The 20,032-nt window shown below is 34.9% G+C and overlaps 1 protein-coding gene across 1 annotated transcript in view; it reads right to left on the reverse strand.

Moving 5' to 3' along the window:
• Window positions 1-20,032, reverse strand: part of ABCA12 (ATP binding cassette subfamily A member 12) — a 214,699-nt gene that overhangs the window by 100,133 nt on the left and 94,534 nt on the right. The window contains exons 6-9 of the mRNA XM_023217266.2: window positions 18,791-18,976; window positions 14,958-15,136; window positions 6,810-6,922; window positions 2,165-2,240 (exon numbers count right to left, since the gene is read on the reverse strand). Of these exons, the coding sequence (XP_023073034.1) occupies window positions 2,165-2,240; window positions 6,810-6,922; window positions 14,958-15,136; window positions 18,791-18,976 (554 nt within the window). The remainder of the gene's footprint in view (window positions 1-2,164; window positions 2,241-6,809; window positions 6,923-14,957; window positions 15,137-18,790; window positions 18,977-20,032) is intronic.

Raw genomic sequence — 20,032 nt, forward strand, 5'->3', positions numbered from 1 at the left:
ATGGGGCATCGCTGGATAAGCACATGTCGGGTTGTTCTCCTGCTTCAGTAAGGTGGTTCTCCCTTCCTCTCCTCACCTTTCCCCACACTTCCCAATATTGCCTTTCCTTCTTTTGTGTTTGTCTTTCTCTCCGTTATCATTGTTACAACATAGAGCTATTTCCACTTGGTGCACTGCTCAACAGCAAAATATTGGCCTTATCTACTAGATGGACCGGAACAAGGGATTTTCATGGTATATTGTCAAGCTTAAAATAGAGGACAGTTGGGCTAGAATTGACCTTGAAATATCATCTAAGCCATCCTCTTAGTTTCATAAAGAACATTTGAGTACAAAAACTGTTGAGAATAGACTTAGTATACTCCAAAATAAGATCTCATATGTGTGTGCCACAGTTTTGGCATAAATACCCAATTATTCCCTTAAAACACTGGAGTAATCCTTTATACAAAATTCTACCTAATTTCCAAGAGTGCTTACAATAAAAGGTAATTGTCTGGATATGCACATTCATGTTCATAAATACAAATACAAAACAAAGATAATGGCTTCAGAACAAAAATAATTAGGAGAAAGTAGAGCTATGAGGGAAAAGTATTTTTGAAAATTTGCTTTAGAAAATTCTGAGCCAAAATAACTTTTATCTTATACCAGTGTTACCACTCTGTGATTATTTTAAAGCTGGAATGGAAAGGAAGTCTGAAGATAAGAAATCCCTTAATTTCATCAATCACAACAAGGGCCATCTTAGAAGTATTGAATTCTTCCTAATAAACTGTCAGCTAGCTGTCAGCAACTAACTATATTTGCTGTGGAACTTGCAGGTCTGTGGCGCTGACATTATCAATGCTATGGATGCCTCGAGGCTCTGATAAAAATACCTGGCTTCAGCAATAAGCATGCAGTTATCTCAGTTTAAAGGTATTTTGCTATTATTATTTTTGATGGCTATAGAGGGAATGTGTTTAAAAGACACGACTATTTGAAACATGGCAGCCTGGCTAGGATGAAATTGCCTAAGGGCTTGGTTGCTCTGGGAGAAGCACCTGGGTCAGCCACCTTAGAGGATGAGAGAGATGGCAGCAGAAACAGGAGGTAGTTGTTTATGCAAGGATTTTGGTCAGAATCTACTCTCAGAGTTGGAGAACTTCTCATTAAATAATAGAAAGTTTGCAAACAACTACGTACATTCTATTTTAGAAAAACAAAAAATTGGTTAAACCTAAGTACTCCTGTTTGTTTTTATTTGTATAAATTTCCGTTAGCACAAAAACGTATCCTTTGGGACTAAAATCAAAGAATTTCAATAGTATAATTTATAGGCTAAAGCAATCTTTACCTAACAGGCAGGCCATCTAGTCTCTAAATTCGCCTTGAACTACAGGAATTTGCCTCAATTAACTACCATAAGCAACTGTTTGCATTTCTTACCATAATTATCACAATTACTTCAGGATCTGCTTACATTAATGGTCTTTAGACAGCATAGTTGCTGCTGTTATTTCCACTGCCTATTCCTGGGACTTTATATATGCCGATAAAAGCCCCAAATTAAATAATCTACAAACAGTTTTGCCTAACTGAATAGCACTGAAAGCAAGCAAATTTTGCATTATCTTGTTTAAGCATAAAAAATATTTTTATTCTCTAGAAACCCAAAAAATAGTAATAAAAAAATCGGAGGCTGCTATGGTATGAATGAGTATGTTCTCCTGCAATTCATATGTTGAACTCCTAACCCCTAACATGACAGTATTAGGAAGCTTGATTATAAACTGCTCAGTTTATGGTACTTCGCTATAGCAGCCTGCACAGAGCAAGACAGATACTTATACACTGTTTGTAGCGAAAGAAAAGTGTTGGCAGCCCTCCAGCTAGATCATCCTCATAGGCATAAGGTAACCAATCCAGACATGACACATTAGATCTAGTTATGCAAGCTTGGAACTGAAAAAGAGATTTTTTTTGTGCAATGCTAAAGTATCATTAAATAATATCAAAAAATAAGTTTCAACTTTATTTGGACTATGCCCTTCCCTTTGCTCAGTCAATAGTTGGTTTTTCTATTCCATGCTTATGTACACAAGAGAATTATGTTTAGAAATTGTTTTCATTGTTTATTCAGCCAAATTATCTACCTATTTAGAAATAAACAAAGACTTACTGCGCAGCCAGACTGCTTGGAGATAATGTCTGTCCAACATCCTCACTCCACACATGTGTTACATTATCGGAGTCACCTAAAGTAATAATTTTGATATAGGTAAACATTTAACATGTTTGCTTAAAGATTTTCTTCCTCAGTGAAAACCATCCCAGGTCAAATTAATGAGGAGAAAATGCAGAAATCTGCAGAATCATTCTCCAAAGAATTGTATAAAAGACATCTCTGCTCTTTTGTTGGAAATATTTGTGATATTTATAGGAAATAGATGCCTACTGATCAAAACAATCCCAATGGTCAAGCATATGCATTTCTAACAAGTTCTTTGTCTGTGCATCAAGCCACTACATTATTTTATCCCAGGACCTGCATATGCAGATGACTGCTGAGTACTATAATGAAGATTGACTACCACATGATTTGTTAATCAAATGAAGCCAATTTTAGTCTTATGGGTCACTGGAATTTTTTTTTTTTTTTTTTTTTTTTTTTGCCTTCAGTTGTCTAGAATGTAGCCTTAGGAAACATCTGCCATCACTAATCTGTATTTTCTGTCTTTCAAAAAGCAGCCACTAATCTCAATTGAATGCAGCTGGGAATGCAAATTGACTGATGTTAACAGAACTGTTCTGAGAGTTCTCAAATAATATGAAGGTGCATAGTGTGGAAGGCAGTCACTAAGTTTGATCTAATGGAAACCACATACAAAGATCTAATTCAACACCATGAGCTACCCCCAGAAGTTAACTAGGTCCCTGATTCAGCCTGCTGCATAAGGTTGTATCATAAAAGAGTAAGTGTGCAACGGCATTCACATAAAAATTGAAAATGAAAATGTTTTAAATGGCCCCTGCATAAATAAAAACATCATAAATCCAATACTTTAATTCAGCTCCTTTAGGGAAATGGTATCACTTATTTCAGCCTTCTCTTCAGACTCTACTCATTCCTTATAAATAATCCAGTATGTTTCAATGTTGTCATTTTTAGCATTGGCCTAATCACTTTCAATGGGACATTTTATTACCAGCTTCAATAGTTCTTGTATTGTCTCTAGTTAGTGCAACCTAAAGCCTTCTGAAAAGGTACTAGCACAAAACTATGCAATCACCCAATTTTTTCTGGTCCTGATTATTAATTTTATTTAAATTAGCATGTGTGTAAAAAAGACTATCCCAGAATTAAAAATCTCCTTGTCTGTCACCTATATCAGTCATGTTTAAGTCATGTTTGTACGGCCCCTACTATCTGGCAGAGCAGCTGTCTCAGTTTTTCCTGTTCAGCAGAGTGGAGTTTTCCTGTGCTCTGCTCACGATGCAGCTGAATATTATTGCTCTAATAATAGTAACGCATCAGTGAGTTAAAGGGCCAAGAATGAATGGGATGCCCAGAATAATAAACCTAATTAACAATAGTAATACCTATTATGCATTGGCATCTATATAGAGAATAACTACAGTTTTAAACACCTGTTGAGATTTATGCTTTTGCAATGGAAAGGCATATAAAACTTTTTCTAAGATCAAATTTTGCTCACTTTGAACTCCTATGTGATGCTGAACAAGCTAAGTGGTATTTGTAATACTACGTGGTTATAGTTTCTCTTTTTCATCAAGTCAAATAAAATAAGTAACTAATAGAAAATTAACTTTATATTATCAATGATAGACTTGACCCTGAAGTTAAATCAAGACTTTTCCCTCTGGTCACTAAGGACTATAAAGTACACTGGAAGAAATGCTATACTAAACAGGTCTTAAGGAAATAGAAAATGTTACAAACCCTTAAAAACTGAGATTTTACTTCTTTTATATTTGGAAGATTAGGAATACTTAAAATTATATTCAAAGACACAGAAATATGGTCCATAGATAACCTCTTTTTATCAGTAAGGATTGCTTTCTATCCTAAATTACATCCTAAAAATGTAGTTTTATATAATGTACTATTTTGCAAAATAACAAATTCCAATGTGTCACAAAGATAATCTCTGCTCCCAAAACTCAGTATTTATAAATGGACATACTATAGAGTGTATTAACTGTGTAGCAAGGATCCGAGCTGGAACAGAGCTGAGAATTAGATATCTTGAGATAGGAAGTTAGGAGGCAACCTTCTTGCCAGGTTGTTTATTAGCAACTCTCTATTTTCATGGTTGCTAAGGAGGCTCCTGAAGAACTCTTGAAGTATGCTCATACTTCAGGGTGGATCAGAGATAAACATGGTGTGAGGAAAGTGGGTAGAAATCAGAGTGTGGAGAGGAATGAGGGAAGGCAGTGGAAAAAATGTAGCATGTGGCTTCCCACAGAATGGTAAGTGTGAATGGAGAGCCAAGCTCCATCAGTGGCTGAAAGTGCGGGCCCTTCTGAGGTTAAGCCGGTACTTGCATGTCCCAGTGAGATACCTCAGAAGCAAGTATGTCCCAGAAGGCAGATGTTTAAGTGAGGCTGTTCATAAAAGAGCTCCCGGGGCCTAGCTTTGGAGATATACAGATCCAAGTTCTAATCTCAGTTTGGTCGTTTGCTGGATGAGTAACGTAAGACAAGCACCCAGCCTCCTTAAGCCTCTGTTTTTTTGTCTATAAAATGGGATAATAACTGTATCTCACAGAGTTATTTAGATGATAAAACGAATTTCAGATACTAAAGGACTGAGCATTGATACAATAAATATTACCTATTATGTTCTTTACTTGAAAGAGTGATATGAAGCCTACAAAGCTATCTTAACCATTATATTAGAGAGAATCCAAGCAACTCTGCTATGAGATACCACTCCACTCCAGCATAACAGAGTAAAAAACCAAGGGAGAAAGGATGTTCATTTTCAAAAATACTGCTGAACACTGTGAAGAGTAAGAATGAGGTGGCCTGGGTTACAGGGCGGGTATTTGTACTTGGACCAGAGACCCCAGTGCTGTTGAACTGTAGTCACTAGTTCTGCCTTCAGTGACAAGTTTAAGTTCCCTGAAAGATTCCTAGAAATACTTAGGAGGGTTTTCAAAGTCTACACAATTTCTGCTCAAACAGGTAGGGGTTTGAAGTTAATAACTTTTAGGAATTGACATTAATACATCTGTATTGGTATTCTTGGCTTGATAAACTCACAGTGCAGGGAATTTAAAAACAAACAAAAGGTAAGTACATCAAATTTTATGAATGAAAATACATTTCCTTGGTGTATTTTCTTGTCTTCTTGACCATCCAATGACGTGTTTTAAGACTTGCCAAAATGATTAGCACAGTCATAGACATAAGACATGGTCACCGTTAAATATTGAAAACTGAATTACATCTTTCACCAGGAAATGTGTTCTGCTCCCTGCTTAATAAGAAATGCCACTTACTTCTCCAGCTTTTGAAGCACAGGTGAGCTTTGTACTTAAAATTTTTTAAAATGTTACTTTATTACTTTACTTTATATTAATTATAAAGTGTGAGTCTGAAGATAAAAAGGAAAAGGTAGTAAGGAGAAACATTAAGTTCTTAAGCCTTTAAAATGCAAATATGAAAAGAATAGAGAGGAAGTAATTATGTTTGTTAGCACTTTGTCTGGTTTTCTAGCCTAAACTTTTTTTTTAGAGTAATCCTGTTTTTCTGATGGACGTCAAGACCATCACATTTAATAATGGTCAATCCTGCAAGCTAACCATCAATTCTGCAATTGTAGACATAAAAAATGCTCTAGACTAACAGAAAATGACATCCAAGAGTATTGTTGGACCCTCCAGTGAGAATTCTTCAAAGCCTTCACAGGCATGCTTTCTTTTTATATGAAAAATTGATATTTCAAGACTATATAATGAACAGTCAGCTTTTGACCTGATGATCTCAGGATGCTTATTTTGTAATCTAAAGGTAAAAGTCGACATATGTAAAAGCTGACAAACTCAGCTGAGAAAACATAATTCTAAATTTATTCACCAGAGATAAACTGTTAACAGAACTTGGCAAATAGGGATTTATTCCTTATATCTCCAAACCTTTGTCTGTATGTGTCTGTGTGTATGTAGCTGTATGTCTCCATGTGTGTAGACAGTACTATTCTAGATGTGCCAAAGGGACATTCTGTGACTCACTACCAACATGTTATACCTTGTCTTACTGGACACAGCAGTATATTTACACAGCAGTATATTTACTACCAACATGTTATACCTTGTCTTACTGGACACAGCAGTATATAATATATATATTATATATCTATTTGTGCTCTAATATCAAGATGGTTGAGGGGCATATTTTTGCAATGAAAGAACTCTAATTAAAAAAAAATCAAAATTTGAAAATGAAATGAAAAACTGCAATTCACTTTAGGCATTTGTTTCAAATAGTAAGGTAGAAATCTATTTGTTGAGGCATATTCCCTGATTTTTTTGTGTATACCAAGTATAAACATAGTTTTATAAGCTAACAGAGATCATTTTCACCTAAATAAAAACCCTAGAAAGTCACAGTTCCTTCTTCTTGGCCATTTCTCCCTTTCTCCACACTTCGATTAACTTGAGATCCAGATTTATTCATAGCATATGTCCTCACCTAAGAATAATATCATCTCTACATGATTACTTTCATTGCACTCTGCTTTATATTTCCAGTGGGCTTTGTGACACTGAATTTAACACAGTAAGATGGAAATATAATACCTTGAGCTGGGGAATCCAGAGTGTTCAGCAGATGTTTAACAGACTTCTGGAGGGTTCTGAAACCTTCGTTAGTTGCAAAACGTGGATAAACCTTCTGCACAACCAGTAGCACACTAAGGAGTCAAAAAACAATTAAACCAGATTCTGTTTCAAGGTTTGCAGACAGACAAAAGGTTATTCAAGGAGAAAATGGCTACAGTATAGAAAATTATTCTTATAAAAGACAAGATGCTACTCTTTGTAATTTAATTATTTGTCTTTTCATGCACAAAATCTCAACAAAATATTCTTAACTGGACAGAGCAGTTTACGTTTCCAGGTTTCTAAAACATCAGGAATCACCAGCCTTAAAGTAATGGAGCAAGGTTCCCATCAATTTTTTTCTAAGACTTAGAAATAAGTAGTTAGGAAAAGCAACTTTCAATTAAAGACTATATCTTTTTTTAACTAAAAAGAAAAATTAAATATTAGAAAGTATTTTCATTAAAAACCAAACCCAAATAAAGGATCTAGTTTCAGGAATAATTATTATTTAAGCATTTATAATATTTATCTTTTGCTAAACAGATAGTAATATTTTTGAAAAAGAAAATGGACGTTGCCCTAATTAACAACTATATTCTTTCCTCTAAGTGGTCTATAGGCACTATTCCAGAGGTAGTTCAAAATTAATATCCATACTCTGTTTCTATAGCTTTTATGTTACCAATAAGATGGGCAGTCTACACTGGGGAGAGACAATCAGAAAATTCAGTTATGCTTGAGTTCATCCTGTATTTCGCAAATGCAATTAGTTACTTAAAACATGTCTTTTAGTTCCTTTATAGCCATTAGTGCATTTTAAAGAAATATTGTTACTGCACATGTATTTCTACATTATACAAATACTGTGATTTATATCAACAGTTGAGTCAATGCTTTAGTTAAGTAGTAGTGAAAACAAAAGGCTTTTGTTAAAATTTTGACATTGTGAAGTTAAATGTAGTACAAATTAGCCAATAGTAATTTTTCCCTGTCTAGTTTCTTAGTAAACTGAATGCGTATTCCAGCAATAGATAGTATTTGTGTACATGTTCATGGCATTCTATAATGTTTTTAGAGTTTTTGAAATTTAGATTAAGATTATGTTAATTTTAGTCCTAGATATGAATGATAGCTGTTTAGAGACCTATGTCTAGGATGCCATCTGGGTAGTATCTAGTATAACATAAGGATATACATGTGGATATGTGTGTATGCTTATAAACATACACAAAAATATATGCATATATATTTTCTAACATTTAGTTTTCTAATAATTCTATAAATTCAATTTATTTGTCCAGTTTTGCAGATGGGAAAATGAAAGTTAAAAAAGTTAAGTAACTTACACCAGGTTATTTAGTTAATAACAAGTACAGCTAGGGTCTGTCTATTTCAAAGTTTATGTTCTATCTACTCTATATGTTGCCTCTGGCACAAAAGCTTTGCTTCAACATGGTGGGGAGGGGAGGAGGAGGGCAGAACATTTCTGCACAGAGCCCACAGGCATTGTTAACTTATCACCCAGCTGCGTTCCAAACAGTTGGCCACAGAGACATGGCTGTATTTTTCTCATCTCTGCTCTGTATATATGACTGGTGATACCTCAGGCATTTTTGTGTTTGCCCCAAGAATTTCCTGGTTCTCAGGTGTTGGGTTACTTCCAAACCCTAGCAACCACAGAGACCAGTTAGACTGTCTCAGGGCATAAGTCTTGGCCGGCCTTCAAGCCTGACCCTCTGCCGAACTCACCTGACCTATTGTCCCAAAGTAACATCTTCAAAGACTGAACATTTGACAATCTCATTAAATCTTTCGGCATTCTTATCATTAACATTATTAATTAAATGTCAGTAGACTTCATTCATCTTTATCTAACAAAATGTAACTTAATAAATAATGACACCTGGACTCCCATCTTCTCTGAAATCCTTTAAACCATTGATATTTGATATTTATTTTACTTTATAGGTTATTTTTCTTCTCTTCATCATATAAAAATGGAAATCATCAAAACAAAACATCATCAAAAACAAGTTGCCCTCTGAGTAAAGGTAATTTTTAAAAAGAGTTTTTGTGATTTATGTCTCAGCATAACCTTCATCTCAGTAAGGCAACAATCCTGTGTGTCCTATCATATGCTTTTCTCGACTTTTGAGATTGCTCATTTCTGCTAATTACTGTCTTAACTTTAACATTTTATAATCTGATTTTGGTGGTTGGTTTATATACAATTTACAATGTAAACCAAATGCTGGAGAAATAATAAAAATTCCCGTGGGGTCCATTTGTCTCTATTACTTGTTCAACAAAGACTAAGATAAACCAATGAGACCATAATGTTGTGATAAAACACAATCATTTGTGAGAAAATTATGGCTTTTAGTGACATTGTCGGCTTAATCATAATAATAAACAGCTGACTTTAAAAAATGGTATATACTGAAATATAATCCAAGCCATGTATTTAATTGAGAATTTTCTAGTAATCACATTAAAAAAGTTAAACAGACGAAATTAACTTTAATGATATATTTTAACTCCATACATCCAAAATATTAGCATTTCAATATTTAATAAATATAAAAATTACTAATGAAAGAATTTAGGTCTTTTACTTTACTACATCTCCAAACTAATGGGACATCTCAATGCAGATGCCAAATTTTAATTGAAGAGTCTTAATCTGTATTTAGATTTCATTAAATTTACAGGTGAAAAAGTAGATTCATATACCTAAGCCATTCTAAACATACTAAAAAGTATTACAATAACTGAATCAAGTATCAGTTTTTAAAATTTAAATTAATCAAAGTTAGTAACATTACACATTCAGTTGCTTAGATACACTAGCACATTTCACGTGCTCAAAAACCACATTAACTAGGGGCTATCATGTTACAAAGATCAAGTATATAAATTACTGGACCACCCTGAAAAGAGTTGTTCTGACTAAATAAAAGTCAGATGCTATTCTATCAAAAACGCAACCTTGGCTGGGCGCGGTGGCTCAAGCCTGTAATCCCAGCACTTTGGGAGGCCGAGACGGGCGGATCACGAGGTCAGGAAATTGAGACCATCCTGGCTAACATGGTGAAACCCCATCTCTACTAAAAAATACAAAAAACTAGCTGGGCGAGGTGGCAGGCGCCTATAGTCCCAGCTACTGGGAAGGCTGAGGCAGGAGAATGGCGTAAACCCGGGAGGCAGAGCTTGCAGTGAGCTGAGATCCGGCCACTGTACTCCAGCCCGGGCGACAGAGCGAGACTCCGTCTCAAAAAAAAATAAAATAAAATAAAATAAAAAAGGCAACCTATACAATGGTAGAAAATATTTGGAAACCATTTATCTGATAAAGAGTTAATTTCCAGAATATATAAAGACCTTCTACATCTCAATAGTAAATACATAAATAAATAAATAAACCCAATTTTAAAATGGACTAAGGACTTGAATAAATATTTCTCCAAAGAAAACATATAAATAGCCAATAGACATATGAAAAAATGTTCAATCATCAGAGAAATGCAAATCAAAATCTCAATATCATTGCACAGCTGTCAGGATGCATATTATTAAATTTTTAAAAAGACAAAAAGTATTGGCAAAGATATGAAGAAATCCAAACCTCCATGCTATTGGTAAGAACACAAAATGTTGGCTGGGCATGGTGGCTCACACCTGTAATCCCAGCACTTTGGGAGGCCAAGATGGACGGATCACCTGAGGTCAGGAATTCAAGACCAGCTTGGCCAACGTGGTAAAACCCCATCTCTACCAAAAAAATGAAAAAATTAGCTGGGTGTGGTGGCACATGCCTGTAATCCCAGCTACTTGGGAGGCTGAGGCAGGAGAATTGCTTGAATCCAGGAGGTGGAGGTTGCAGTGAGCTGAGATCACACCACTGAACTCCATACTGGGCAACAGAAGGAGACACCATCTCAAAAAACAAACAAACAAACAAACAAACAAACAAACAAATGTTATGTGTCCCAAATCTTTTTTTTTTATTTCTTCTAAAAAAAAAAAAAAAAAAGGGTGGGGGGGCGTGAATACATGTGCAGAACATGCAGGTTTGTTACATAGGTATACGTGTACCATGATGGTTTGCTGCACCTACTAACCCATGGAACCTGCAGGCCAAATCCAGCCCTAAGGCCTGTTTATGTAAATAAAAGTATATTACATACAAAAAGAATTGTTAAGCTAATAGATTTCAAGTGTTCTCACAAAAAAATAAGTATATGAAAGAAATGTATATGTTAAATAGCTTGACTTAGCCATTCCACAATGTACATATATATTACAACATGTCGTATGCCACAAATATATACAATTTTTGTCAGTTAAAAATAAAAAGAAATACTGCTGAATTAAAGAAAATTTAAGATCAAAAATTTAAGAAAAGAATACAAAATAGGCCAGGTGCTGTGGCTCACGCCTGTAATCCCAACACTTTGGGAGGCCAAGGCAGGCAGATCACAAGGTCAGGAGTTTGAGACCAGCCTGGCCAATATGGTGAAACCCCGTCTCTACTAAAAATACTAAAATTAGCCGGGTATGGTGGCACTTGCCTGTAGTCCCAGCTACTCCTATCTAATTGTAACTTTCTACCCCTTGATCAACCTACCCTCATCCTCCCCTTTCACCCAGCCTCTGGTAACCATTATTCTACATTCTACTTCTATGAGATCAACTTTTTTAGGCTCCACATAAAAATGAGATTATGTAGTATTTGTCTTTCTGTGCATGTTTAATTTGTTGAGGAACCTCCATATTATTTTCCACAATGGCTATTTCACTTTACATTCCCACCAAGGGTGTGCAAGAGTTTCCCTTTCTCTGTATGCTGCCAGCATCTGTTATTGTTTTTGTCTTTTTGATAATAGCCATTCTAACTGCAGTTAGACGATATCTCATTATAGTTTTGATTTTGATTTTCATTTCCCTGATGATGAGTGATGTTGAGCATTTTAAAAATACACTTGTTGGCTGTTTATATGTGTTATTTTAAGAAGTATCTATTCAGATCTTTTGTCCATTTTAAATTACATTATTTGTTTGTTTGTTTTGCTCCTAAGGTTGAAGTTATTTATTAATAAGCTATTTTCATTTATTTATGAATAAGCTATTTTCATTATTATGCAGACTCTTTTACATTTATAATCATTACTTGACAACATACTCTATTGCATAGTGCCAAAATATGCAATAATTATATTTTAAAATTTAAAGGGAATTAAAATAGCCGCAGCACTTGGATTAGAGGTTGTTAAAATAAAATAGCCACAGCACAATGTTTTTACCAGTGTAATTTGCTCCACCAAAATAATGCCTAGACTATTCACAATAGCAAAGACTTGGAACCAATCCAAATGTCCATCAATGACAGACTGGATTAAGAAAATGTGGCACATATACACCATGGAATACTATGCAGCCATAAAAAAGGATGAGTTCAAGTCCTTTGTAGGGACATGGATGAAGCTGGAAACCATCATTCTCAGCAAACTATTGCAAGAACAGAAAACCAAACACTGCATACACTCACTCATGGGTGGGAATTGAACAATGAGGACATTTGGACACAGGAAGGCGAACATCACACACCGGGGCCTGTTGTGGGGTGGGGGAAGGGGGGAGAGATAGCATTAGGAGATATACCTAATGTAAATGACGAGTGAATAGGTGCAGCACACCAACATGGCACATGTATACATATGTAACAAACCTGCATGTTGTGCACGTGTACCCTAGAACTTAAAGTATAATAAAAAATAAATTAAAAAAAATAATGCCTAGAGTATTTTTAGTCCTTCTGCCTTTTGCTACATATTATTTTGTGGAATTTTTGTCATTTTGTTGTTGTTGATTTTTTAATCAAATTTCATTGAAGTATAATTTAAATACAATAAGATGCACCTATATTAGGTGTACAATTCAATGAGTTTTTTGAAGTTGTAAAGTGATAATTTTTAATTGTATGAACTTACGAGGTACAAAGTGAAATTATAAGTTTTGACAAATACACATACATGTAACCACCATGCCAATTAAGATACAAACATTTCAATCACCCCAGAAAATATTTCTCATGAAGTTGCTCCTGAATTCACTGATCTGATTTCTAACACTATAGATTGTGTCAATTCTAGAACCTTCTATAAATAGGATGATACACTATCTACATACACAGTATATATTTTTTGTTTTGATGTTTTTGCCAGCATAATATTAATGAAACTTATTTACCTTCTGTGACTCAATAATCTGCTTATTTTTATTGCTGTGTTGCATTTTAATATATGAATTATATGAATAAACCACATTTGTTTTGCCATTTTGTTTATAGATATTTGATTACCCAGCTCAACTTTTAGCTATTATCAAGAAATAAACATTAGCATACAAGTCTTCGTATGGGTGTATACTTTCATTTTCTTGGATAAATACCCAAGAGTAGAATGCAGCCTCATATGGATCTACTGTTTAACTTCATTAGAAGCTGTCACACTATTTTCCAAATGATTGTGTTGTTTTCCATGCTAACTGGTAATATATGACCGCTTCAGTTGCTCTATGTTCTTGCCGACACTTGGAATTATATATCTTTGAACATTTTACCCATTCCAGTGATTGTGTAGTGATATCTTATTTGTGGTCTGAATATTATTTTGACTCTTTTCACTGCTACACTATACAAGTCATACAATTCCCCTTCTCCTTTTCTCCTTTTACAGATTCACCTGTTTGCTTCCTAAGACAGAAGATAAATAGGAGGAAAAGGATCAAATGTCAAAATTCTGAGTGAGTGAAAATTTCCCTAAGAGATAAAATGAGGGTTAACATAGAGAATCAAACTGCATAATATCTTGCTTCTTCTGTATTCCAGTTATGGTGTGTTACCATGGAAACAGTATAGGACTGGGATTCTAATTCCTTGAGCTTAGGTCCTGGCTTTGCCACATACTAACTGTAGAACCTTGGGGAAGCCATTTGACCTCCATAAGGATTTGTCTCCTCTTCTGTAAAATGGGAACCTGTTGTCTCCAGCTCAAAGCACTATTCTGAGAATCAAATGAGATTATTGTATCAATACAAGGACTTATTATAAGGTCTTTGAACAGATATAAGCTCTTAAAAGCATTCCAAAAGTAAAAAAACAATCTCGTCTGATGCTTTAGACATACAAAATAGACTACATCATGCTATTAGTGACATATAAGAGAGGCAGCCTGGGTTCTGGAGTTAGAAAACCTAGTTGCAAACCCTTCAAGATGCATGATCTACAAATACTTAATTTTTATGACTGTTACCTAATTTATAAAATAAATACTGTTTGTTGTAAGATTCAATGTGATAATGTGTACAAACGGCTTGGTAACATGTCTAGCATGTAATAGGCACTTAATAATCGAACATCATTGATGCAGTAGTTGGATTTTTAAGGCATATTTTCAAATTAGCTATACACGGCAATCAAAACCTAAGTACTGTCCATTAAACTCTAAATACTGGCCATGCTCAGATCTCTTTTCCAAATAAAGTAACCTTTAAAGGGGTTTCTCCTGCAAAGATTTAAAAATCTTTATAACCTATATACCAAGGCTAACTGATATTCAGGCTTGGAAAAGTCATTTTCCTAAGCTGACTACACGTGAGGGAGAACAACCTCTTTGAGGTGACTAGGAACAAAACTCTTACCAAAATGGTTGTTTTATATTGGATGGTACCAAACAAAACTCACTGAGATATTTTATTCCTGGATGGTTTAAATGCTTGATGCATAGAGCTCAGGTTGTCCCTGAATGAGCTGGAGTCAGTGCTGCAATATACCATTGGTCCTGCTGTACACCTCATTCTTAGAAGCTCTGTGATTCCCAGTAACGATACAACAGTTAGGATCAGTTCCTCATGGATGCTTCCATAACCTTGATGACCACAGTGTGTGTTTCTTCTTTGTTTAACTAATACACTCACCTTTGTTGCTAAAATCTGCAATAAGAGGCTGAAGGATTATTTGTTCTGTTTTTAAATAACCCACCTAACAGTAATCATCATAGGTAACATTTTTTAAAGACTTCTTTGTAAACACTAATATTACATTTAATTCTTATATTTTCTTACCTGTTTGCCTTTCGAAGAACATCAAATAGATTGCTTAGTGACGTGTCATTCTGAAACACATTTGGAAAACTAGAGAGAAGCTGCCACACAGCTTTCTGCTCTTGCACTTGTGAGAAGAAAGACAGCACTCTGACTATTTCCTGAAACACTATCTTCTGATTGTTGGGGTTACTGGATAGCTTAAAATATAAAACCACAAACAGAGTAAAATGAGACTTTAACTTTCGTAATCACGTGATTTGCTGTTTTTAAAAGCATCAAAAATCTGATTTTCACATAAGCAATTCTTTTAGATCTTCACTCAGTTTGAAGCCAATCTTTTATTTGGAAAACCAGCAACTATTTCTAATGTTCTTAAACATAATTGGATCTTTTCCCTGTAGCTCCAGAAATTGGCATAAAGTTTGGTTAAGAAAGCCGTATTTATATAAAATATTTCAAATTATATATTTCAAAATTAAAATTCAGTTCCTAACATAAAATTAGCTTTGAGTAATGTTTTTTTCCTTAGGACTTGGTTTAGGAGTTGCAGATATATCTTCCCTATACTTATTACTAGATATTATATTGTTTGCATGGAGTACTCCTAAAACTAATACACAGATTAGTAGAGATAAAGATAGATTTATGTGTGTGTGTGTGTGTGTGTGTGTGTGTGTGTGTGTATAATTCAGGAAAGTGTTTACTATTACAATTACACATACTTAATGCTATGTGATTTTGAATAATGTCTTTTTTTTTTTTTACCACATATTCTATTCTACATGACCGCCATTTTGTTAAAAAATATATCATAAGTGCTTTACATTGGATTGGGGATTATTATAACCATACCTCTAATTGGGTTACTTTGGAAAACTCAGATTACTAAAGGGTTATTTAAGCATTCTGTACTTAAAAGAAATTACAATAAAAATTCAAAAAATCAAGAGAAAATACTAGATATGGACATATTTCATTTATTTATACCTATAAAATTTCAAGAGAATTTTGAACTTTTTTGTGATCTCTCATTGTATGTGGGGTTTCATTAAATGTAGATTATTGGTATCCATTTTTACCATTGTTGTTTAAGGCCAGTGTATGCACTATTCATAATAGCAAAGACATGAAATCAACCCAAATGCCCATCAATGATAGATTGGATAAAGAAAATATGATACTATACACCATGGAATACTATGCAGCCAGAAAAAAGGAATGAGATCATGTCCTTTGTAGGCACATGTATGTAGCTGGAAGCCATTATCCTCAGCAAACTAACACAGGAACAAAAAACCAAACACTACATGTTCTCAGTTGTAAGTGGGAGCTGAACAATGAGAATACATGGACACACAGAGGGGAACAACACACATTGGGGTTTGTCAGAGGTGGGTAGGGGAAAGGAAAACATCCAGATAAATAGCTAATGCATGCTTGGCTTAATACCTAGGTGATGGGTTGATAGGTGCAGCAAACCACCATGACACACATTTACCTTTGCAGCAAACCTGCACATCCTATACATGTATCCTGGAACTTAGCATTAAATTAAGTTTTTTAAAGACTAATGTATGCAAACACTCCATAGTAGAGTGTTCTTGGTTCTAATGTATAATATTTTGGTGAGAGGGATATATTGTTTTATCAAAATTTAACTTCTTGCTGGAGGAATCATGTTACCTAACTTCAAACTATACTACAGGGCTACAGTAACCAAAACAGCATGGTACTGGTACAAAAACAGACACATATACCAATGGAACAGAATAACAAACCCAGAAATAGGGCTACACACCTACAACCATCTGATCTTCAACAAAGGTGACAAAAACAAGCCATGGGGAAAGAACTCCCTACTCAATAAATGACATTGGGATAACTGGCTAGCCATATGTGGAAGAATGAAACCAGACCCCTTGCTTACAACCATATACAAAATTTAACTGAAGTTTGATTAAAGACTTAAATGTAAAACCCCAAATTATAAAAACTCTGGAAGATAACCTAGGCAACACAATTCTAGACACAGGAAATGGTAAATATTTTATGACAAAGATGCCAAAAGCAATCAAAACAAAAGCAAAAATTGACAAATGGGATCTAATTAAACTTAAGAGCTTCTGCACAGCAAAGAAACCATCAACAGAATAAACAGACAACCTATGGAATGGGAGAACATTTTTGCAAACTATGCATCTGAAAAAAGTCTAAAGAAAAAAAGAACAACTCCACTAAAAAGTAGGCAAAGGACATGAACAGATGCTTTTCAAAAGAAGACATACCTACAGCCAACAAGCATATGAAAAAAAGCTCAATATCACTGATCATTAGAGAAATGCAAATCAAAACCACAATGAAATGCCATCTCACACCAGTCAGAACGGCTATTAAAAAGTCAAAAAATAACAGATGCTGGTGAGGTTGCAGAGAAAGGAAACACTTAAACACTGTTACTGGGAGTATAAATTAGTTTCAACATTATGGAAAACAGTGTGGTGATTCCTCAAAGACCTAAAAACATTCAATCCAGAAATCCCATTATGGGGTATATACCCAGCAGAATATAAATTATTCTACTATAAAGACATGCACACATATGTTCACTAGTCACACAATAACAAAGACATAGACTTGGCCGGGTGCAGTGGCTCACGTCTGTAATCCCCGCACTTTGGGAGGCCAACGCAGGTGGGTCACTTAAAGTCAGGAGTTCAAGACGAGCCTGGCCAACATGACAAAACCCTATCTCTACTAATAATACAAAAAAAAAAAAAAAAATTAGCTGGACGTGGTGGCCTGCGCCTGTAGTCCCAGCTACTTGGGAGGCTGAGGCACGAGAATCACTTGAACCTGGGAGGCGGAGGTTTCAGTGAGCTGAGATAGCACCATTGCCCTCCAGCCTGGGTGACAGAGTGAAGCTGTGTCTCAGAAAAAACAAAAAGCAAAACAAAACGAAAACGAAGACATGGAATCAACCTCAATGCCCATCAGAGGCAGATTGAATAAACAAAATGTGGTACACATACACCACGGAATGCTATGCAACCATAACAAACAACAAGATGATGTCCTTTGCAGGCAAATGGATGGAGCTGGAGGCCATCATCCTTAGCAAACTATGCAGGAACAGAAAACAAAATACTGCATTTTCTCACTTATAAGTGGGAGCTACATGATGCGAACACATGGACACAAAGAGGGGAACAACAGATACTAGGACTTACTTGAGGGTGAAGAGTGGGATGAGGGTGAGGATCAGAAAAAATAACTACTGAGTACAAGGCTTAGTACCTGGGTGACAAAATAATCTAGACAACAAACCACTGTGACGTAAGTTTACTTATATAACAAACCTGCAATATGTGCCCCTGAACCTAAAATAAAAGTTTTTGAAAATTCACAATTAAAGAAAAACTAGCTTTTCAAACTAGGTTTGAAGTCAGTGAGAAAAATAAAAAGATTTTACCCATTATTCTAAATTCTGACAGTTATATGACTGTGATAATTTAATTATTAAACTTGTATCACAGCCTGAGTAATCTCACCTAAAGATCTCAGAGAAAACAATCAAACTTCATTTACTGTAGAGCAAAGCCATATTTTATTTAAAAGGTGTGTCCACATTAACCATAATGTAATAGTTTACATTTAGCATTGAAATCATTTCAAGCTTTCACATTAAATATGTAATACTACTTAAGATTAAACTTTGCGTGCAGATGTCTATGCGAGGAAAACATGCCTAAGGTAAACAAATATCCCAGTCAGCATTTCCCAGTCTACATGGGCTATAGAATTGCCCTTTAATTCATGTTGAGTCACTTTGTACATCAAAGATCTACACTCACCTGGGAGAACTGTTTGTTTAGTTCTTGGAGAGAAGACTCTAAAAGGGTCATGTTAGAAAGGCAAAATTTGTTAAAAATATTTCTTCCTAGAAAGGTCCAAGAGAAGGCATCATCCACAATGTATCCTGGATAGCTATCACACAGTTCTCTTCGTATATCTTCTGAAGTTGAATTTTGCTTTAACAGCTAAAAGCATGTGTGAAAAGAGTAAAATATGAATGTTAATAATTGTAGATGTTCAAATATTCTAGTCTTCAAGGAATCTAAGCTGTCTTCAAAATAGCCATTTTGAGGTCCTCCATTATAGCAGCTATTCAAATAACAATAAAGGACATATAATTTACCCATGAGAACTTGTAGAGTGAATGCATGAATGTGGTAAATCCTTGTCATTGTTATTATTTAAATGATTTATATATGATTTATTTGACTGAACTCATTTCTTGTCTCTGACTAGAAAACCTCAATGTACAGAGTCTTTGCTTACAAAAATCTTCATGCATAAAAATCTTATTCATTTTTTCTGGACATTGAGCAGCAGAAACTCAGGTGTCCTAACTCTTCCTGACACTCATGGGAAACTGGTTGTGATCTTTGGAAGACTTCCAACAGAAGGAGCTTCGAGGTCTATTCCTAGGATGAACGGTGTTTATTTACAGAAGTGTACAAATATAGATTGCTTCATTTGCAAAGCAATTCTTCCATGTAAGTCTTCTATATAGAAAGAAAAAGGAAAACATATATGAAAATATATAATAGCAGGCATAACTACTAAAAGTAGTCACTGGAAATCATTTTCATAATGGAATCATCATAATCTCCCTATATATTCATAATTCAGGCCAGTCACGATGTAGCAGTATTTTACCAATAATATTGATCATATTTACCATTATTAAGTTGTTTAGATATTTACAGAGCTGATAATAGTTTGTTGTCAGACTTCAGAGGTCCATCTTAATAATTAATTCTTATTACTCCATGAGGTGAGGCCAATTTCATCCTCCTCTTAAGTGTATATTACAAAATATACACGCTACCTTCTAGTGACTCAAATTCTACAAGTAATGGGACAAGACAGAATCCATTTATCTGGGATGTACTATAAGTGTTAGGCCTTCTAGTCATTCATCCATATCTCTCTTCTAACAGTCCACATAAACTCACCCCAAAATGATTTCTCTACTCATTCTTGCAAGTGTTGCAGAAAGCAGTAAAGAGAAAGAAAGAGGAATCAGAGAG

The sequence above is a fragment of the Piliocolobus tephrosceles genome, chromosome 11 (genome assembly GCF_002776525.5).
Source record: "Piliocolobus tephrosceles isolate RC106 chromosome 11, ASM277652v3, whole genome shotgun sequence".
NCBI classification, from domain to species: Eukaryota; Metazoa; Chordata; class Mammalia; order Primates; family Cercopithecidae; genus Piliocolobus; species Piliocolobus tephrosceles.